Genomic DNA, 23,312 nt, shown 5'->3' on the forward strand with positions numbered 1-23,312 from the left:
CTGCTGATTATTAGCTCGACAATGTTGGCTGGTTTTTTTAAACCTAATCTTGCCTGTTTTCTTGTCAATAAAGTAAAAAAGCTACATTTAATATTGACAAGCTTTGGTAATGGACTAAATACAAAAGACAGGAGAGGCATTACAGAGGACACGGAACAGTAAGAAAGTTTGGGGCACCTGAGAGGCAACATATTCTGTTATGTATAGGAGAGTAACAGTATAAACACAGCTGATCTGATCCATGGATGACCAGGACTAGGGGTTCTGTTGTGGAATAATCCTCTTGTACACTGTAAAGATTTGTCACTCGAATTAGTTTAATAAAACACTGATTGGCCAGTAGTCAGGCAGGAAGTATAGGCAGGGTGACCAAACTAAGAATACTGATAAGAGGAAGGGCAGAGTCGGGAGTCGCCAGCCAGATGCAGAGGAAGCAAGATGAGAATGCTGTGCTGAGAAAAGGTACCAAGTCACATGGCTAAACATTGATAAGAATTATGGGTCAATTTAAGTGTAAGAGCTAGTTAGTAATAAGCCTGAGCTTCCGGCCAAGCATTTATAATTACTATAAGACTCAGTGTGGTAATTTTGGGAGCAGCTGCTGAGTATGAGGGACTTGCTGGTGGGACAGAAACTTCCATTTACAGGTTCAGATACCCAATCTGTTCAGAAAGAAACAGATGGGAGTGGGGGCTACATTCAAACACAAGTCAAGGAGCATTTTTCATAATACTTTCATAATATGTATTATGAAAAACTTCCATAATATACCATTTTATTTCAAAATATCTGCTGTAAGCTAAAATGTAAAATACCACTCACAGGCTCACATCCTAAGCCCCTAATTGGTAGGGTTATTTTGGAAAGTTGTGAATCTTAAGGAGGCAGAGGCTTGGAAGAGGAAGTAGACCTTTTGAGGTTTTATAGCCTTACCTCACTTCCCATCTGCTCTCTGCAGCCTGTTCTGTGAAAATTAAACTCCTTCCCCATAAGCTACCTGCTGCCATGCCTACCCCTACAACAGACTGTGTTCTCTCAAACTGTGAGCCTAAATAAATAAACACTTTTTCCCTCAAGTTGCTTCTGGACAGGTATTTGGTCACAGCATTGAGAAAGGTGAATAACACAATATCTGAACATAAGAAAAGTAAAAACACTTTCCAATCATTTACAAACATTATACATTAAAATGCGAGTTCTCCTAACACAAGAGTGACAGGACACTACTTATATATATCTCATCTGCCCACAAACTTGAATTATGACTGAAATAAGCCCCCTGAAATCAGATGTCCCTGATGATGATGATGATGATGACAAAAAGCAAGTTTATATCATCCTTTCTACATTAGCATATTAATACTCATATAAATACGTATATATGGGAGATCCCAGCACAATCAGGAAGACACATGTATAATCCATCTTTTTTTTTTTTTTTTTTTTTTTTTTTTGGTTTTCGAGACAGGGTTTCTCTGTGTAGCTTTGCGCCTCTCCTGGAACTCACTTGGTAGCCCAGGCTGGCCTTGAACGCACAGAGATCCGCCTGGCTCTGCCTCCCGAGTGCTGGGATTAAAGGCATGCGCCACCACCGCCCGGCGTGTAATCCATCTTAACCTCAAATCTATTTGGTAAAAGTGTGCCTGTGGTTCCTTGTCAATCTTGTAGTGGCAGGAAGATGAACACTATGGAGTTCCACCAGATTCTTTTGCCTGGCTCTCTACAGGCAGTCACAGTTAACAGTGACACATACACTTCCTTTCTTTTCTACTATCAACTTGTTTTACTTTAAACCTTCTAGAACTGTTAGCATCTCCTTTTACAAAGTCAACAATTTCCTCTCAGGTCAACAAAATTCAACATCAGAAACTAGAGGAGACGTCGCTTCTAAGACAACTACTCACTGAGCATGAGTCTGTTCACTCAATCTCAGGATGAGCTGCCGCAGCCCTCCTCCCTCTGTTTTATGTGGGTTCCAGGGAATCAAACTCAGTAAATATTTTACTGACTGAGCTGTCTCCCCAGCCCCACAGGAGCTTCTTGATTAGTTCTCTGATTATTATTTAGGTATAAGTGGGTCCACACAGAGAACCTCCACTAGTCTGACCACTGAAGAACATCGCAGGCACTCACAGGGAAATAATGCACACATGCACAGCAGTATTGTGCTCATTTCCTTCATCAGATCTGGTTTTCTTAATCCCTTTTCTATTCTCAATCCCTTCATCTAGTATGAATCTCTTAAAAACCATCAAAAATAAAATTCAGGTTTTAAAAATGTTTATTTTCATTATTTAATTTTATTTTCTTTTAAACTTGTTCTATTGTCCATTTTCTCCCTTCTTGTAAACCAAGTACAGAACACATGGTTAATTTCCCAATAGCAAGAATTATCTTAAAAGCACAGTTTAGAATCTGACTGTGAAATGATGACCATGTAAGTATTTTCTAAAAATTAAACCCAAAAGTAGGAGGCTAGGTTGTTCACTAAGTTCCTAACTCCATGAATATCTGAAGGACATGCTGTCATTCAGCCATGCTATGACTAAGCTGGTCAGGGACATGGAAGCCATCAGTGGCTCCCAGAGTGGCCTGAACACTAGTACACGGCCCCTGCATTGAAGAAATACAGAGGAAAATGAAAAGCAAAGACCAACTTAACTTTACAACTTTTGTTTCTCATTTTTTCAATCCCTAAAACAAAAATCATCCTTTCCTGGAAAAAACTCTAGGAAATCATCCTTTACCCAGTGTGCCCTTAAGGTCACCGAGGGGGCTAGGGATCTCCTCCAGGCCTAGAAGGAAAAAAACTGTTCCTCAAGGTTATAGGCATATTTAAACCCTCCTAGTGTCCAGAACTACATTGTCTTATATAGTTTTCACAGTGTCTGAGTCTCTGACATGAGACTCATATGAAATGGGATGTGCTATAGTGTAAACTAGAAATAAAATTTGTAATGACTATGGTCCTATGGATACGTCAGCTGTTAGAATACTCACCTAGTATGATATACAAGGCCCTGGGTTTGAGTTCTAGACCATATGTGCCAGGCACAATGATGCACACCTATAATCTTACCAATCTGGAGGCAGAGACAGGAGAAAAATTCAAGGTCATCCTCAGCAATAGGATTACTTTAAGGCTGGCCTGGGCTACATGAAACCCTATCTCAGAAAAGGAGAAGAGAAAAGAAAAAAGAAAAGAGAAAAGAAAAGATCCTGATACTCATTAATATTAGTCTTATGATAAAATGCTGCTAGCTGGCTATATTAAATATAATTTATTATCGAAGTTAATTTCACCTATCACTTTTTTCTTTTTAAAGACTATTAGAAATTTTAAATATTCTATGTGGCTCCCATTTTATTAATACTGGATACTATAATCCAAATTACAGTAAGAGAATCTTTACGCCATCACACAGAATCGTCATGGAAAGAAGATAGCAGGACCTGATTCTTCTGCACCCGCAGCTAGAGATACAGATGAGACTTTCCATCACTACAATGAGCAGGGCCCAGAAGACAGCAGCGATGGGAGGGAAGCACAGCTCTGCTCTACAGCTAAGGAACCAGAGGCACAGAAAGGAGAAGGACCTCAGAAGCAGTCAGAACTGGTAATGGGAGGGCAAAATAGTTGGAGTTTAAAACTATGCCCTTGGCCAGGCTCTGCCAGCACACAGCTGTGATGTCAGCACCTGGCTCTCAGGAGGAGGATCACAAGTTCAAGGCCAATGTGAATGACATAAAAAAAAAACTGAAATTGCTGCCTGCCTTCCCCTTGTTCTCCTCCAATCACTCATCCCGGCTTTTAAGAGGCTCCTAGAAGGATGTCACGCTCATGCCTCATCTACAGCCCTATTTCTTCCCACCACTAAGCCACAGTTGATAGAAGAGGGTGCAAAGGAAAACTTAAGAGAAATTCCCACAATGTGACCCCTATGTCCTGCTACCTCAAGAAAAAGAATCAAGTTTTCCTGATTCAAGTGTTCTTTTGCAATTCAAAGTTCCCACCCAGGCAGTGTAACCCAGAGCAAAGGCACAGGAGTGGGAAGCCCTGCCCCGTGCTTCCACTGATGGCCAACGCTCATCCCCTGGACCAGCTTACTCAGTCTCTTGGCTGCCTCCAGAGCCTCCTTAGCCGTGCTGGCAACGAAGAACCTCTGAACACGCACTCCATGCTCTGACATGAGCTTCTTGCTCTGGTACTCCTGCAGGTTCAGCCATCTTCTGGAGGTTAAATGTCCTGCCTATGGAGACAGGGGAGGACAGGTAATAAGAACAGGGAAAAAAGAACACTTGGTCTAGGCGGCCAGTCTTACAGATACTATCAACGAGCAATGAGCAACACTCAGCTTAAAGATATAAATCTAAGTAAATCCTCCGCAATGCTTTTTCATCAAAAATATCAAAAACCAGTTTTACACACACAAATAAATGTAGATGTTTAAAAAAATGGTAAAAGTATAACTGTTATTACCTGCACAAGATTGAGCAAATCGCCTTTCTGTCATGTGAAGGAGGGGCTCATCAGGCCTCATCTAGCCCTGAGGACTAGGCATTTAATAGTTGTTTGGGGAGAGAGACATTTTCATAGGTGATAGTCACTGGATAAGTTGGCCATGCTCCTCTAAGTAACCCTGACTAAATTCACTGGGTCATAGTCTCTCTCTCTCTCTCTCTCTCTCTCTCTCTCTCTCTCTCTCTCTCTCTCGTGTGTGTGTGTGTGTGTGTGTGTGTGTGTGTGTGTGTGTGTGTGTAGGGGGGAGGGAGGGAGAGAAGAAGTAGAAGAGGAACTGGCTAGGAAGTTGAAGGGGAGGGTCACTGGAAAGGGGAGGGGGGAAGGGAGGGTAACAAGGGGTAAAAGATCAAAATACATTATATACATGAATAAAATATTGTCATAATGTGATCCCTTAGGAAATTTTCATACCATTAATTATCAACCTAAAAAAAACTGTGATACATGTACATCTATATAAATACACCCATATAGTTTAAATGAAACTTTCTCGTTTGGGCTGATAATGTTCCCTCTAAAAGCTAAAGACCACCTAACAAAACCCCTACACCAGGCCTAAGAAGGCCTCTTTTGTGTTATTAGTCAGGGTTGACCAAGAGATTCCCAAAGATTACAGGCTATTGCTATTGCCCTTGGTTGGCCCCAGAAATGGAAGGTAGGTCTGTATTGCTGAAGACACCATGCATTTCAGATACAGAGACCTGTGGCTCCTGAGCTGGAACTAACCTGAATGCTTGCTCCTGGAGGACTAGCTTTCATGGTACCACAAGGTACAATGCAAGGTTCCAAAGGAAGGAACCAACAGTCCTCCCTGGCTATGATGCCATGCCTATGAACCTCAACAGCAACCAACATGACAGGGTAACCCTAAGGGTGCAATAGTGACCTACATACTTCGATAGTAGCCAGCACTCCTCTAATTAGAATTAAGACTCACTCAACAAGAGGGAAATCGCCAACTCTCCAGGGCTAGTGAGACCACAGATCTTAGAGGACAATCTACAACCACCACTTTACTAAACCAGCACAATCCCTAACTACATTCTAAATATTTACCTTTACACCCAGAGAGAAGTGTAGTCTTCATCCCTCATTAAGGAAACTTCTTTTTTCAAGGGGACTGCTTCAGAAAACCACGACAAACCAAAGTGAGTTCTAGAGCCCAGTTCCAATGGATACATTTACAAAACAACTCCCTCACCTAAGGCTTAGGGATCATTGCAGAAGACAGTAAGAGCCAGAGGATCAAGGAGTTGGCTACGACATTGTGTCTCCTGCAATGTCAGAACCTGTGCCCATAAAGTCTCATTAATATGACTGCCTAAACAAGAAGTGAACAAGGATAACAACAACAGACATGCTAATGTGGACAGGAGAAAGCCCAAGAGGCCTCAATGCTTCCCAAAGAACTACTGCCAATTAAGGAATGCTGAGCACTGGAGAAACAGTCTGCCCAAATGGTTAGCCCTGAAGATATATATAAAAGTAACATTATACAGACTAAGCAGTGTAGTGGGTAGCTGTTCCAGCTTTGACCTGGAAGTACTACCCCCAGTAAGTTTTCTGGTAACTGTCACACCTACCTATGGCCTGCCCCTGAGGCAGGGCCGAGACAAGAGCCCTTAAGACCCCAGATCCGGGTGTGCCTGCTCTCTTAGTTCCTGGTAATCCTGGATGATGGATGATAGACCAAGCAGAGTTCTCCAGAAAACACCTCTCCCAGACCCTGTAACCTATCCCTTTACTTGTTGTAAGTAAAACCCCCTAATAAACCTCCCTTTTAACTACATGGAGTTGCCTTAATACGTCCACCAATAAAGCAGGTTGTGTTTGGGACTATATATGCATACATGTATATAACAACAATGGAAGAAGCAGCCATGAATTAGAAAGAGAGCAAAGAGACTTTATGGGAGACTTTAGAGGAAGGTAAGGGGGGAAGAATGACATAATTATATTATAATCTCAAAAAATATATATATATATATATATATATATATATATATAATTTGACTGTCATGGTGAAACTCTTAACAGATGCTATTTTTAAAAAATGAAAAAGAAAAGAAAAAAACTTCAAAATGGTTAAAAAAAAAAAAAGTTCAATAGCTTAGGTATAGAAAGACATCCGTGCAAATTTCTGGTTTTAGTATTGTTCTAGAATTGCGTCAGATGTCAACATTAGAGGAAGTAGGTAGGAAAGGCTGCACAGAACTGTTACTGGGTGTTTTGTCTTACTGTAGCATACTGTGAGCTAGGAATTATTTTCAGATCAGAAGATATTTTGGAAAAACATTAAAGGTCCACCCATACAGCTATGCCTCCCCTCACTCACCTGGCTCAAATCGTTTCGGAAAGCCCATAACGTTATGTTAATAGCTAATATAATAGCTACTAATCACACTCAGAAAAATTTTGGGCAAAATATTTGTAACTCTATGAGGTCATGGAGCCACAGACTAATTCATTTCTTTGATTTTCCTTTTAAAGATTTTTCTAAATGTGTACATATGTGTGCCAGTAAGAGTTTCTGTGCACCACATGCGTGCAGGTGCATGTGGGAGCCAAAGGCATCAGATACACTGGAACTGAAGTTACAGGTCTTTGTGAGTCACCTGATGTGGATTGGGAACTAAACTCAGGTCATCAGCTAGAGTAGTGCATGCTCTTAATGGCTGAGCAATCTTCTCAGCTCCCTAAATCACTTCTTTGTTTTAGTTTTTATTTTATTTTATTATTTTTTAAAGATTTATTTATTTATTATGTATACAGCATGTATGACTGCAGGCCAGAAGAGGGCACCTGATCTCATTACAGATGGTTGTGAGTCACCATGTGGTTGCTGGGAATTGAACTCAGGACCTCTGGAAGAGCAGTCAGTGTTCTTAACCTGTGAGTCTTTTAGTTTTTAATGGAGCCTAGATGGGTATTTTAAATAAGATCTCACTCATGCAACAACACTGAGTACAGTTACCTAAAAAAGTCTCTATTATTAGACTGCTGTTCAGCTACAGTTGGATATTATATAATCCTGCTTTAAGATTAGTAGAAGTAAGGTTTTTTTCCAAAATACACCATCAATTTTTAATTTATGTCAAAAGAATATAAAGAACAAGATGACATGCAGGTAAATTACTTTTGTATTTTATCCAATAATATTAACAGCATATCCTACCAAAACTATAAATCTCATTTTCAATGAAAAACGGAATATATTTAGTTATGTTTACACCCATAAATCATAATGTAAAGGAACTTATAAGAGATGACTGTCCATTAATGCCAGTTAAAAGTTTGATCATAGCTGGATTTCAAAGCTGGTGGAAAAATAACCTGATATCTGACCCCTATCAGCTCCTACCATGGTTTCCATGAATGTCCAAGGCAATGTCAAACTGACCACATTGCTGTGGGGCTAAGGGCTGTACACAGAAGCTTCAGTCACTTTCAGAAGCTCTGAAGAGTCCTTAACATGTCATCTCCTATAACCTCCAAACTAGGATGTACTCAAGAGCTCTTTCGAACAGGGGATCCAAGAAGGATCACAGATATGTCCAACCTGAGACCTGCTGACCACATGTACCCCAGGACAGCTATGACTAAGGTCCAACACATTTGTGGACCACAGTGTCTGTCACACCAGTGTCAAAAGGTTGGACAACCCTGCTAGACCCTTACAGACAGACGAGCTTCTGCTCTAAGGCACTGTGTTCTAAACTTTTGGGTATTCTTAGGAGAATATCTTACTTGGCAGACAGAAAATACCAAAATAAATCAGTGAGGTGACCAAGGGCATAAATCCTGCTATTTGCCCCCAATACAAAAAATGTTCCACTCTCAGAAAGTGACTAACTCCAAACTAGAAAAATCAAATTCATCCCATAGGACTTGAAATAGACATAATTCATGTATACTTGTAAAATATTCAAGCTTTGGCATGATCAAGCCTAAAGATCGCTCCTCCCATCCATCTATATGTATTAATATATAATATATATACTGCTTACAATGTTAATATTGAAATTGACTATAATTCCTCTTTTAAAATTAATAATACTTGCATAAAAACAGCGAGACAAACAATGTTCACATCATCTACTTTTTTAGTACTTCTTAATCTTACTTCTGACTTTCTAAGTCTTAATGAAGTATTAGTGACTTGAAAAACAAAAAATTTGATAAATGAACACACTCAAAGGCTTAATAGTCTGTTGTATTCCACATAAGATTCCAAGAAAAAACACGAGTTCAAGGTATTTAGTAAAAGCCACCTAATAAAAGAAAATATCAACTGTTACACACATGTCATTATCAGGAACTGCTTTTAAAAGGCAAATGGGAATAATCAATAGATTAGGCCTATGTTGACATACCAATTTAAAGCCATTAACCAAAGAAGAAAAAAGTATAGTTTGAAAAGCACATTTGAGAGAAACTAAAAACAGCCACAGTGTGGTCACGGTCAATTCCTTTTCATTAGACCACTGGCCGTATTAATTTCAGATATGTTAATGCAATCTGCTGCAAACTAATTGCAATTGATCCAGAGACCAGCATCAAAGACATATAATACATATTGACTGCTCCTACATTGACCCAAATGAATGCCAGCTTAGAGTCACTCGCTCTTAAATTGAAAACCAAGACAGGGAGCAGACTCACAAGGCCTGTGCTCATGTCCAGTCTTATCACTTCACAAAGTAATCCTCTTACAGCAGCATAGTTGACTGTGCTCAACCAAAACCTTAGAAGAGCAGGGTCCTGACTAGGTCCAAACTTCATTAGGTCATCTCTGCTTCTTAAGAATTCATGCTGGGTTAAGGAGATGGCTTAGTTGGCAAAATGGAGTTCAATCCCAGAGGTCACATAAAGCTACGCATGGTAGCATGTGCTTATAATCCTAGAGCTAGGGAGGTGGAGATGGGTGGAAACCCAGGGTTGCTAGTCATCGAGCCTAGCCTAGTTGGGAAGTTTCAGACCAATGAGAGCCTATCTAAAAAACCAAACAAAATAAAAAGGTGTATGGCACCTAAAGAACAACACCTGAGGTTGTCCTGTGGCCTACACACACACATACACACACACACACACACACACACACACACACACACACACACACACACACACCCCTACACATACATTCACCAACACACACATTACATACATATGTGTGTGCATGTATGTAGATAAAGTCCATTCAAGAACCACTTAGTCCACTTCTGTATTTTTAAGGGGAATCAGAAGAAATTTGTTAAACAAATGGATGATGAACAGTATGGTAAAAACACAATAGAAACTACTAGTTACTTATAATTTTTCTACTATCAATGAACACTGGTGCTGTTCTAGACATCTCACTATGTGCTCATGCAATCTAATGGCTGAAGCAGTCATGAAGTCAAGTATTATTCTCTCCATGTGTAGTTACCATTAGTGCAAACCCACAAATACACTCAAACTTCTTCCTGTGGTTGAAATGAGGTGAGGCCAGTGTCACTAACTCCAGCCAGTAAGTCCATGAGTCCATATTATGTGTGAGGGAGCCAGGAAACAGTAGATCACCACCTCATCTTAGTTCTCCCCCCCACCTCCTCCACAAGAGGAACAGCAGACTTCAAGATAGAAGACAACCTATCAGCCAGGAGAGTGAAAGCAACACATCCCAGAGGTGGCTTACAACAAACATGCAGTGAAAAGTAAACCTCTGTGGACTTTAGCCACTGTGATTCTGGGGTTATTACTATCACAGACTCCAGTGAAATATTACTTTAACTATGTAAAGATGTGTTACATTTGTTTATGTTGCTGAATATTACTTTAACTATGTAAAGGTGTGTTGCATTTGTTTATGGTGCATTTGTTTAATTATGTAAAGATGTGCTACACTTGCTTCACCTTGCCTGCCTAAGGCACCTGACTGGTCTAATAAAAAGGTGAATGGCCAAGAGCTAGGCAATAGAGCCATAGGCGGGGCTGGCCAGTAGAGAGAATTAAGTAGGAGGAGGAATCTAGGCTCAAGAGAGAACAGAACAAGGATGAAAAAGAGGGAGACGCGCAGGGCCAGCCAGCCAGCCAGGGCCAGCCAGCCAGGGGGCCCTACCAGCCAGCCAGACATGGAGGAAGCGGAAGAGTAGGACATACAGAAGGAAAGGAAGGTAAAAAGCTCTGAGGCAAAACACAGATAAAGAGAAACAGGTTTCCAAGTGGGTCCGTGTCTCCAGCAGAACTGACTCTCCTCGGAAGCTCTAGGATCCTCTGACTACTCTTCCACCCACCATCCTCCCCATCTCCCCCTGCCATGACTCATGCAGGTCTGGACTCTTTCCTCTCTAAGAGTTCAATCTGCTCAGCCTCCCCAGCCCCTCTGCCTTCCGACAATTTTAACAACCTTAAGAACTGAGTTAGCCCCTTGCGAACAACCAGTAAATGATCGGACAGATGCTGCATTCTCCTGTAAGGCACTGCCTGACATGGAGCTTCCGAAGTAAAGGAGGAAAGTGTGGCCCTGATGCACTACAGAGAAGCATCGGACCTTGTGCTGAGGAACTGTCCAGCACTATGCCTCCCATTTTGAGGTTCCAAGATACAAAGGATCCTCTGGGATCCATCTTTCTCCTCTATAATCAGAAACCTTGAGAAGGAGAGGAAGGGACTTGCCCAGGATCATATATAGAACCAGGGGTAGGCTAAAATCTGGGCTAATACCTACTTTCTGTCCCATTCCCCAACCAGCTGGGGTGAGCAGACATCCAGGTGCAGCTCCTTTGGGACCTTCACAATGGCCGTCCCGTTTCTCCATCCCCTCCTGCCTTCCTTCGACAGAGCATGTCTAAGTCCAGAGGGAAAGAGGAAATACAACTTAAAGAAAAGTAAGACATAAAGATCTCAGGGCCCGTGGGAACATAGAGCAGAGGAGGAAGAAGAGGGAAAACGAGAGGAAGGACAAAAAAAAAAGACAATGACTACGCAGGCAAAAATTCACAGGAAAACTCAAAGCACAAAATTAGACAGCTACACAGAAAAAAAAAAAAATGACAGGACCGAGAAATCACCGCCCTGTGGTTTCAAAATTAGAGGTGTAGAGACTACTGAAATAGCACCACAGAGAGAGAGGGGGGAGATCAATAAGTGGGGGAAAGCATGTCAGTGAGCCAGGCGCCCCCCAGAGGCAGAATCTGTGAGCTACAACCCCTCACTGAAAGCTTGGCTTTGCCCAGAAGTCTGCGCCACTCTGGAATACGGCATAAGAAAATATTAGAAAGAGCCCACACCATACTACAAAGCTAGAAAATTAGACATTCAACATACAGAAAAAGCCTCTCTGCTAGGAGGAATGAAGATGTTATTGGGGGAGGGGCACAGGTTTATTTGTCATCGCTTAAGTCATAGTGAGATGTGCTTTTTTGGACTCTGCCCATCCACACAAAGCATGGTGCAAAAACCTTCAAGGACAGCTGAACTAGTGGTACATGCCTAGAATCCTAGCACCCGAGAGAGGCCAAGGCAGGAGGGTCTCCGGTCTAAAGTCAAGTTTGGCTATACAATGAAGTGTGTCTCAAAAACACATTTAATTGCATTTCTGAATCATTTAATTATATTTGTGAAAACTGAAACACCTATATTCTCTCCCTGGCAAGTCTATTTTTATGTCTATACTGATATAACATACACCTGAGATACACACAAGATACTTCTATGTATTGTTCTTCATAATAAATGGGGGGGGCCACCAAATAGGAGAGTGGCTACAGAAGTTATAATATGGTCAAAAGGCAGCTGGTCCCAACTCGCAATGGCTTCACCTAGCACTCCATCAAATGTGTAATGGTGGGAGCATGACCCCCAAAACTATTCTAGTTTCCCCTTTCTGTATAGTATTCAACAAACTGAATGAGCTACTCAGTGTACACTGTTATGCAATGGGCTTTGCTACAGGCAGATCTGCCCAACTCTAAGGTAGTAAGCATTCTAAGAGTGCTCAGGGTGAGCTTCCCTAGGCGAGGGATCTTGGCTTACGTGTGTTCATATGGGATACACGTGTGTGCATGCAGAGATCTCAGTGACATCGTTCAGGAGCAGTCCACCTCATTAGGCACTCCACTGGCCTAAAGCTCACCCACAGCTCTAAGTTAGCTGACAGGGAGTCTGCTCTCACTACCTCCCCAGCACTGGACTCACAAGTGTGCACTGCCACACCCCTGTTTTTTCCATGGGTTCAAAAGATCAGACTTGGGTCCTCAGGCTAGTGTGGTAGGAGCCTTACCAGCTGAGCTGTCTTCCCAGCCCTGATTTTCACCTTATCATATGTTTACTGGTATGAAATGCCACTACAAGAGAAGAAACACCTGTTCCAGAAGCATGTGAGATATCTGTGACCGCATAGGAGTCCCAGTATCCATATGTTCTTCGGCTTGTAACAAGTGTGCCAACACTTTTAAAGAATATTCATGACACTCCAGAACTCTTTTTGTTGGTTACAGTGACCTGGAAGCCACAAATGGAGGTCAGAAAATGAAAGACTAAAAGCTATTTGGACTGAGTTACTCCATGGAAGAGCCTGCCTTGGGTTACTGTGCCTAAAAGTCACACAAATGAGAAATAAATCTTTGATATATTAGCTACTGAGCATCTGGAAATAATCATTATAGGTACTCCTAGCCTATTATATCTGAACATACTAACACAGATTATTCTCCGTGGCACATTGCAAAGAAAAACCATCATAACTAAAAAAAAAACAGCAATACAGAAAAATAGATTCTGACTACCCAGGCAGACTCAAGGTGGTATGACCATAGACCAGAACAATAACAGCACTAGGATATCATTTTGATTTCAGACATGTACATACATGAAGCAGTGTTCTGTATATATAAATAAATATATAAGAAAAGGCCTATTGCCAATCATCTGGCTGGGATTCTTTTTCTATCCAGATGGAAATCATAAATAAGAAACCACAAATTGGCTTCCTCAGTGTTAATCCAGGTTGCTAAATGCCATGGCCCATTCATGAGCAGGGACAAACTCAGATGCTTATGGCTCTGGGTCCTGAGAACTAAAGGTGTATGGCTCCAAGCTTTAGATTCCAGAAAAACTAACAGCTCCAGGTGTTTGGGTCAGAGGCTTATTGCTCTGGGCCTTAACTCTCAGTGACCCTTCATCCAGCTACCAGAAAGGCAGAGCGCACATCAGCAGCTGGCATCACCAGATGCAGACGATGGCCAGCATTACAGCTCTCAAGGCCTGGATGCTAAGACCCTCAGCACCTAACACCTGTTGTATTAAGATCTCCAATCTTGAATATGAGGATCCGCAGCCCTTAGGGCTTTGCAGGTCCCTGGGACTCTTCCAGTGACCAGGACACTCACTCTCTCATCTCCTGAGACACTTCCTTCTACAGTCTTGGTGCCACTGCCTCCCACCTTCTCCAGCGTCCTTTGTGGTCTCAGCTGCCTCTGCTCCTCACAGTTCCTGCTCCCAGTTGCTTACTGGAACCCAGTTGTCTACTATGCATACCATAGCTTCCCTATCACCAACTAAGCCTCCTCCACCCATACAAAGTTCACAAGTAGGCAAAAAAAGTGAAGCCTTTTATTAGCCCTGATACTGCAACATCAGGAAGCAGTGTTGAGCTGAATCCAAAAGCGTGAGGGGCAGCCTGGTTTAGTCAACTAGAAGATGGCAAAAGGGGGTGTATTAGGTTCTTTTCTATTGCTGTAACAAAATACCATGATCAAGCCAACTTGGAAAAGAACGTGTTTAATTGAGCTTACAGTTTCAGAGGGTTAGAGTCCATGATCACATAGCAGAGCAAAGGCATGGCAGCAGGAACAACTGAGAGCTCACATCTCAATCCACAACAAGAGGCACAGAGACAGCACACTGAGAATGACAGTAGTCTTTTGAAACCTCAAAGCCTATCCCCTCACCCCCACTCACACACACCTCTTCTCCCCACCCCATGACATACTTCTTTCAACAAGACCTCACCTGCTAATCCTTCCCCAAAAAGTTCTACCAAATGGGGACCAAGTATTCAAATATATGAGCCTACGGAGGTCATTCTCATTCAAACCACCAGAGTGGGGTATGAAAATGTAGTAACTGTAGTAAACCAATCACAGCACAACTTCTAATTCATCAAGACCAATCACAGCCAAGGACAGGTACAACTCTTCCATCTCTCAACCACAAGCCTTTCCAGAGTCCTTAGAGCAACACTTGTCAACATGTAGGTCATGACCCCTAAAGGGGTTGATGACCCTTTCACAAAGGTCACATATATCAGATATTTACATTACAACTCATAACAGTAGCAAAATTACAATTATGAAATAGCAATGAAAATAATTTTAAGGTTGGGGGTTACCACAACATGAGGAACTGCATTAACGTGTCTCAGTGTTAGGGAGGTTGAGAACCACTGCCCTAGAGAGAATGTCTAGTCTCCTTTCGACCTAACTGTGTGGTGCAACCATAGGTACGGCTCTCTACAGTAGCTACCCACGGGGGTCACCTCAAATTCACCAAGGCTGTTTTGGCCTGGAATGGGGGTTTCCTGAACTGCTGGAGGCTGTGACTAGAACGTGGTCTCTTGTTCATGTCTTCAGGAGCCATGGTTACAGTGTCCCTTGTAGCTGGAGTGTGTCCGTCTCTGTGTTCCTTGCTCCAGGTTGCCAGGCATAAGGGAAGAGTGTCAAACAGCCCATTCCCAACAGCTTCCTTCATTCATAGAAAAACATCAAAGGGCACTTGCAGAAAAGGACTCAACATTTTATAGTGCTCAACAGTACTTAATGCTTGCCCCAGTCTCCTAGGAAGGGTTGGGTCCAAGCTAACAACACCAGGAAACTAAGGGAGGGAAAACCAAGAAACTGGTGGCGACAAAGTTTTAAGATCATCTACCTTTAAGTGTTTTAAGGAATGCATTCATTTACTTTTTGGGCAATGAAAATCAATCTACTTTAACAAGAAGCATGGGAGGGGGCAATCAAATCCAGGCATTGACTCAACTAAGCTGGGTCTAACTTGCTGGGAAAATAAAGAGCTTGAGTCCTTTAACTGTAACAGAATTCTTTACACTCAGGATGAAATGGAGGTGGGAAGCTGCATTTCTCTGTTCCCCGAACATAAGCTCCTGCTGCTAGATATGAAGAGGCTCTTAAACCTCATTTCCAGCTCTCAACAGCATCGACAGCAGTGGAATGGCAACAAGGAATTAGCTGTAAACTCCAGGAAAATATATTTCCCTCTTGTTACAGGCCCAGTGACGAAGGCAGATGCTCAGTGGGCTGTGGCAGGCCAAGAGTTAGTGTCTGTGATATTTCAGTTGAGCCAATGTTGTTCTAGATGCAAAGGAGTCCTCATAAATCTACCTTGGTCACATTACCTCGGACATACTGAGCTCAAATAAATGTGTTGGTGTCAATGAAAAGACAGATATAATGCAATGTGTCTCAATATGAGTGTCGTAAAATAAAAGGCTGGCTTGCTTCAAACAGGCTCTGATGAAACAGCCTCTTTAACTGCACCACCTCATAAACAGATTGAATGGAATCCTAATTGTAAGAGGAGTAAGAAGCAGACCTTTCCACGTGGGCTTGACGTGCCAATGGAGACGGGCTACCTCCTGCAGTCTGAGAACACGTCAGATGAGTAGGAAAGCGGCGCTGACAATGAGCAGGACAAGCATGTGCAAAGGAGCGGAGTGGGATGGAGATGACAGTGGTAAGTTCCGGGTCTTCATTTGGAGTGACTTTTGAAAATAAATCAGCCTCTGGCCAGTCTCCAGTTAGGCTGTCCCTACTTTGCATGCTGTAAGGAAATTAATTAGCCAGTTAATTAGCCCCCTGTGGCTAAGTTCTTAAACTCTAAACAGAGTTGAGGGATCTTCCTGGACCTTATCAATGAGAAGATGGCAGCTGAGCCATCATTCCTCATTTATATATAAGATGAAGGAGATTAACAAGCACAAACTCATGGCTTGTTGTTGATTAAATGGGTTAATATATGCAAGTCAATCAGAACAATGCTCAAGGTAAGTGCTCAGAAGTGTTAGCTGTTATTATTTAATTCGAAACATAATGGAGGAGAAGTATAACAGAGAGACACCCTGGCAGTCACTGGAATAACATCGTAGGTGATCATATAAAGGACAGGAAAGTGCCCACCGTACACTGCTGCTTACTTTAAAGGCATTTGGGAAGGTATTTTTAAACTCTAATTGTGGAATCCTTGTGCCTGACTCACTCAACAATCACAGAAAAAGAGCAGTAATTTATAACGGGAAGAATCAAAAGTCTCTTTTGGTAAGCATCTTTCAAGGAACTGAGGAAACTCATGGTGTACTCCACTTGAGAAAGGACTTTCTCATCTCACAAAGAACACTGAAAGTCAGAGGCTAAATTGACCTATCAGGGTCACTCTGATGGTTAATAGTCAAGATTTCAATCCAAGCCCCTACCTAAAAATCCTTTGGCCTTTTATTATAACAGTGGGTAAGCATAAAGAAAAAAATGTGTGCATATTATTATGTATATATGTGTGCGCGCATATGCCCACATGCATGTGTTCACGTGTGCTTGTGTGTGTGTGTGTGTGTGTGTGTGTGTGTGTGTGTGTGTGTGTGTGTGTAATATACATAAATCAACTAACACTGGAGAAATGTCTGAATTCCATGGCAATAAAAAAGAGCCAGCATTAGGGCTGGAGAGATGCTCAGTACTGAAGACTGCTTACTGCTCTTGCAGAGGACCTAGGTTTGGCTTTAGCACCTACATCATAGCTCACAACAACCTCTAACTCTAGTGGGACTCAAGTCTCTTAGGCTTCTTCAGGCATCTGATGCACGTGTTACCCAAAATAAGTTTACACAGGTATACATACACATAAACTATGAGAAAATAATAAATTCTTAGAAGATAGCATTACCACTCTATCCCTCAATAATTACAGAAAGAACATAAAGAACAGTAATTTACACTAGAAAGACCTAACAATATTGTTTTCCATCTTAAGAGTATGGACTATGGAAATGCTGGCAGATCAAAAACAATACCCATGATGCTGTGGGACCTGAGAAACCAGCACTGATGGGACAGGAAACTTAATTAGAACAGATGCACTTCACAATTCCCTGACCCAGAGAACACACACTTGAGCTTTTCTTCACAGAAAAGTAGCCGAGGGTCAGACTCAGAGCCTCAGGCCAGCCTTGCTCCACTTACTACACAGACGCATCTCTGATACATCAAGCCTGTAGGCCCGAGGCCCAGCAGTACGGCGGACAGCGTCTATAATCTGTCCTACCAGAAAAGGATTGAGAGTTGAACTTTTAGGCCACTCTGAAGCTTGGTGACGGCAGATTCCTATCTCTAACTCATTTTTCTTGAGGTTCCTTAACAAAGTCTTACTTTTTTGTTTTCTCTGTTTTTGTTTGTTTATTTGTTTGTTTTTTTTGCTTTGGTGTTTGTTTCATTGTTTGAGACAAAGTCAAATGCATTCCTGGAATTCCCTATGTAGCCAAGGCGGACCTCCAACTTCCAAAGAAGCACCCAGATTAGAGGACTACACAACCCCACCACCTGGAGCTTCCTGTATATAGATGATTTCTATCTACAGCACTCCACTAACTGAGCACATCCCTGGCCCGTGTTACATCTTCAAACAAAATCGAATATTTGTGGACATCTGATTACCATGAAGTTCCAGAAGCTTCTATATCCACTTCAACATTACTTCATTTAATTCACCTAGCAAGGACTGTCAGAAATCCAGTCCACAGGAGAGCAAATGAAGGCTTGGAGAGTCGAAAAGCTCGAGCAGGATGAGGACGCTGCTTAGATGAGCATACTTCAAACCCAAGTGTCTGACTGCCGAGCCTTTGACCGTCAGCTGAGACGTAACGGTGACAACACAAGTGGTTCCTGAGCCACGAAGCCAACTGGGGCAAGGGGAGGAGAGGCGGAGGAGAGGCGGAGGAGAGGCGGAGGAGAGGCAGAGGAGAGGCGGAACGCTTTGCCTGCAGGAGGCAAGGTCAGTGATGAACACATGGTTCAGAGGGAAAACTTGCAGCCGCCAGTGAAAAGGGTTTGCTGGATGGGTTTCAACAAGTCAAAAGAATTAAGATTCTCAAAGATACTGCCTCTTTCTTTTTATCTTGGGTTCAGCAGAAAGCAGCATATGTTTTTAAGCAGCAGAGAATTGTGAAACTCTGCAGTAAGGACAAATGCCCAAAGGAGAGTTCCCTCCCTAACTCCGCACAGCTCCTCTGCCAGCAGCAAGGAGTGGAGGGAAACACGCAACCTTGATAAACATTAGCATATTAGCACAACAGCAGAAACAAATGTGTAAAGGGCTCTAAAGGTCCTGAGCGGCATCCTTTCCAAATGCCTGCCTGTCCCCAGTCAGGGAACGTGCCAGCTGATCCTACCGCCGCAGAAGAAAACCACCTTCATTTTGCATTGTGAGCAGAAGAAGGCAAGGCTGATTTGTAGATAAACAAATTAAAGCAGCATAAACATATCCTGGCACTGAACTCTGCTATGCTTTCAATGTCCACAGCAAAACTCATGTTGAAGCCTAATCCTCATTGTGAAGTATTAAGAGGCAGGACCTCTAAGAAGTGATTAATTACTAAACGGATTAACCTGTTTGTAGATTAGACTAAAGGCTTATCTCAAGTAGGCCTGCTAGAAAGCCAGTATGGCCCTGTCTCTTGGATGTACTCCCCACCACATGGAACCCAGCAAGAAGGCTCTCAACAAAAAGATGCAGGCCCTGGCCTTGAACTTTCTAGCCTCTCAAACAGTAGGAAATCAATGTGCTTTCTTCATAAATTACCTATGATATGATATCTCATTATAGCAACAGAAGACAAAATCCTTCCAAGGAAACTTCCAGAAGCTGTAGGTGTTCATGTACACAAGTTTCCACTGAGCACCTAGAATGCGGTGGCTGTGTCAGTAAACAGACACGTTCTCTGCTATCACAGTCACTGTCCCAGGAGTGGAGACCAGGCAAGGAGGGAACACACAAATGGTGAATGTAATCAGCTAGAGTGGGAAATGCTATGGAGGAAATAAAGCGTGCATGTGTGAATGATGGACTATATGTGCCAATACAGACTGAGTGTCACTGCATCCAAGGAAATGACATCTGTGCAGAGACCTGTGGCTAGACAAGGGGCAGATATGTGAACAAACTCCAAGAAGCATGGGAGGTTAGCAGGCCTCAGTGTTCCAAGGCTCTGAGGAGAGAAAAGGCTAGGAGAGAAACTAGCTAAGGATGCTGAGAAACGGGCAAGGTGAGAAAGGGCCAGACCATGCAAGTGAATCTAGGCTGCTGCTGTAGCTTACATTTAATTTAAGCCAAGAGTGAAGCAGGGTAATAAGAGCAAAGCAATAGGCTGGGCATGGTGGCCCACACCTTTAATCTCAGCACAGGGGCACTTCGGAGGCAGAGGAAGAGGCATGTGAATCTTTGAGAGACAAGGTCAGCATTCAGTGAGACCCTGACTCCAAAAAATAAACAATAAACAATCAAAACCAGAGTTTGGAAAAGTCACTCTGTCTTCTACATAGAAAATAAAACCAGTTAAGTGAGTGCTACAACACACAAACCAGGGTCAGCAAATTTACAACCAAGGGCCAGAGCATAAAAAGAGTAGATGTTCTCTGTAGTAACTATCCAACCCTGCCTCTGCAGGCCAAAGTAGCCACAGGTTACTAGATAGATGAATGGACATGTTCTGATAAAGCTTTATTTACAAATAGCAGGGATTATTGCTCTCTCAGCTACACTGCAAAATATGGTGAAGACAGAGACCGAGATGCAGTGTGCTGGAGGAGCAAATGCTTGCAAAGTGATCAGACAGACTGATGAATGGACGGACAGATGCTTGAAGAGGAAGGAAACCTAGAATGAGACATGCACCTTGTAATGTTACTGCAAATGAATGTGGTGAATTTAAGAATTTTCCAGCCATTTTAAAAAGATTTCTTTAGAAACAAAACCTGGAGTTTTGTTCAAACTAGCCTTTGTAGTCCACTTAATTATTGACATCCTTGTACAGCATTCCACATCAGAGCTGCTTGGTCTTTGATCTTGCAACTTTCTTCCATTATTTAATATTAATCCTTGTGGGTGATGGTGAACTACGTGCTATGGCCCCAGCCTGCAATAATAGATGGCCTGAGCTTCTCCCCAGGGAGAAAGCATGGCCCTGGTGACAATTTGTAAAAATAACCGAAAAGAAATGAGTAAGGATCGAAGTCAGGTGGTGACACAAGCTTGTAGTCCATCACTTGGGCAGCGTGGGAAGAGATCAGGAGTTCAAGGCCACCGTCCGCTGCATAGCAGGTTGGAGGATAGCTGGTGTTACAGGAGGCCTTATCTAATATAAATAAATAAATAAACAAACAAACAAACAGAAAGAAAGCTAAATATGAGATAGTATATGCACAGGAATACTGAAAATGTTTCCAGTTAATGAAACAGCTCTTGAAATACATTGATGCAGGCAGGTATTTTTCCAAAGCAAAACAGAAAAACAAGCAACCAGGAGAGTGAAAGCCATATACAACACTTACATAAACTTGGACATTAAAGATACAGGACAGCTTCTTATGGAAACATCTATGCTGATGTATCAGAGGATTCTGGAAGGGGAAGGTTTAGGGCACTGATGGCTACCAGGAGAGGCTGCATGGGTTCTGAGACAAGTCACCCAGACACTACATCATTATGTTATATTTTATGCTCTTAATTGTACAGCGATCCAAACCTAAACTACTGCACATATAGGTGACTACGGTATTATTCTCTATTTTCTCCATCTTTCTAAATAAAAATATCTACATGCTTAATGTAATAACCACATTTGATTCCATGAAGACTTGATTCATTAATCAAAGAGAAAGAAAGCTAAGAAAAGGTAATTTTTCTAATTACCTCTAATAAGACTAATAATTTTTCCAATTATATTTCCCATTGATTTTTTTCTTTTCTTTTTTTAGTTTTTAATTACTTTTGAAAGACTACCAAGATCTGGAAGAAATCTCAGATCACAGTATGCCAACAGTTCATGTTGTAAATGAGGAACTGAGGCGTAAAGGTGGCACACACCTCCTTCAAGCTGATACCTCCTCAGCGAGCCAGTGTAAGCATCCAGCCCTGGTCCTGGCCACTGCGCTTGCATTGATGCTACATCTTTACGGGACAGGTGAGCCGACACAGAGGGAAGGACCACGACAGCCACGTCATCTTGACTATTAACTTGATGGAACTTAGCCCATCAGGGAAACAAACCTCTGGCATTTCTGGGACGGGATTCCTAACTTGAGTTAACTGAAGTGGGAAGACAAATCCTAAGCACGGGCAACATCATTCTATGAACTAGAGTTCGAGACTGGATAAAAATGAGAAAGCTAGCTTCACAGCTGCTTTCTTCACACACTGCTTCACAGTGCAAGGTAACCAGCCACTTCACCTTTCTCCCACCATGCCCTCCCCACCAGGATGGACTGCATCCCTCACAACGGGAGTCAAAAAAGACCTCTTCTTTCTCAAGGCGCCAGGTATTCTGTCACAATGAGACATGCTGTGACATGCTGCTTAAAATTTGAGTTTCTGCTCACGTAGGGTATAAATGAATAACTCTAGAAGTAATTTCCTGAAAATCGGGATACAGTTTCATTATAGTTTTTATAAAGTGTGTGTATGTAAGTGGGTGTGGGTGGGTGTCTGTGTGCCCGTTCACATTACTTCTGACTCCCTGAAGTTGAGTCTCTGGTGGCAAAGGGAGGTTTGGCTTTCAAAAGTCATAACCATGTGAAGTGGTCACGGGAAACAGTCAGTATATTATAGTAACACAATAGCCAAGGGTGGCTTCCTCCCAAGTTACAAGAAGAGGAGTCCATTTTTATTCTTGGTCCATTGATTTCTCAGCTAACCACACCAGTTTTATACATTTACACAGAGTAGATCATATCTAATATTCAGAAAGGAAAAAATACTGTAACATTTTATTCCAACTGCCCTGCCCAAACACATCCACTCTGACACTAAGTAAAGCAGATGTGCTAGTTCAAAACAACTCTCAAGCTGCCTCAGCGAGGGAAGAAATCACATTATCTGTAGCACCACAGAACCTGATACATGTCGGCCATCACCAGGGCATTGGTCGAGACTGTGATCTCCAGACCAGACAGGTCCTTCCGAGTCCAGCTCCTTTACTCCATCACCCTCAGTTCCCAATTTTGAATCTTCCCTAAGTGACACCCACAGCCCATCGTCCGTTCCAATAAATTCTGTTAGAAACTTACAAGGTGCAGACTTTATTTCAATCAACTCACTCCTGCTCCTTCCAATAATCTAATAGTGCTTAACAGTTTAGGGGACATTTGAGTTTAATGGGATTTACCTGATAGCAATAGACTTCTCATGACTTCTTTATAGCCCCAGTTTTGAGCAACCTGGCTAACTCAATCTCACCGCTCACTGTCAGACTGGAAGCTGAAACAATGACTTGGAGGGGAGTAAGTGAGCGAGCGACCTTTGCTGGAGAAATTCCTGACATCACCTTTCTGACATTGTGAACATTCTCTCTGGAGAATACTAATCAGTGTCAGGGAGGTCTGCAGTCCACTCTGTGTTGAGAAAGACATTTTGTTTTTGTTTTTGTTTCTTTTTTTGTTTTTTATTTTATTTCTTTTTCCCTGGTCTGTGCCTTGTTTTTTTTTAATTTTATAATTAATTTAATTTTACATATCAGCCACAGATTCCCCTG

At 42.2% G+C, this 23,312-nt stretch overlaps 1 protein-coding gene across 1 annotated transcript in view; it reads right to left on the reverse strand.

Annotated features, from left to right (window-relative positions):
- Suclg2 (succinate-CoA ligase GDP-forming subunit beta) overlaps positions 1 to 23,312 on the reverse strand; it is a 279,727-nt gene that overhangs the window by 208,611 nt on the left and 47,804 nt on the right. The window contains exon 2 of the mRNA XM_052720183.1: positions 4,109 to 4,250. Within this exon, the coding sequence (XP_052576143.1) occupies positions 4,109 to 4,250 (142 nt within the window). The remainder of the gene's footprint in view (positions 1 to 4,108; positions 4,251 to 23,312) is intronic.

Source organism: Peromyscus californicus, unplaced genomic scaffold (assembly GCF_007827085.1).
Source record: "Peromyscus californicus insignis strain IS unplaced genomic scaffold, ASM782708v3 Scaffold_6__1_contigs__length_162567912, whole genome shotgun sequence".
Classification (NCBI taxonomy): domain Eukaryota; kingdom Metazoa; phylum Chordata; class Mammalia; order Rodentia; family Cricetidae; genus Peromyscus; species Peromyscus californicus.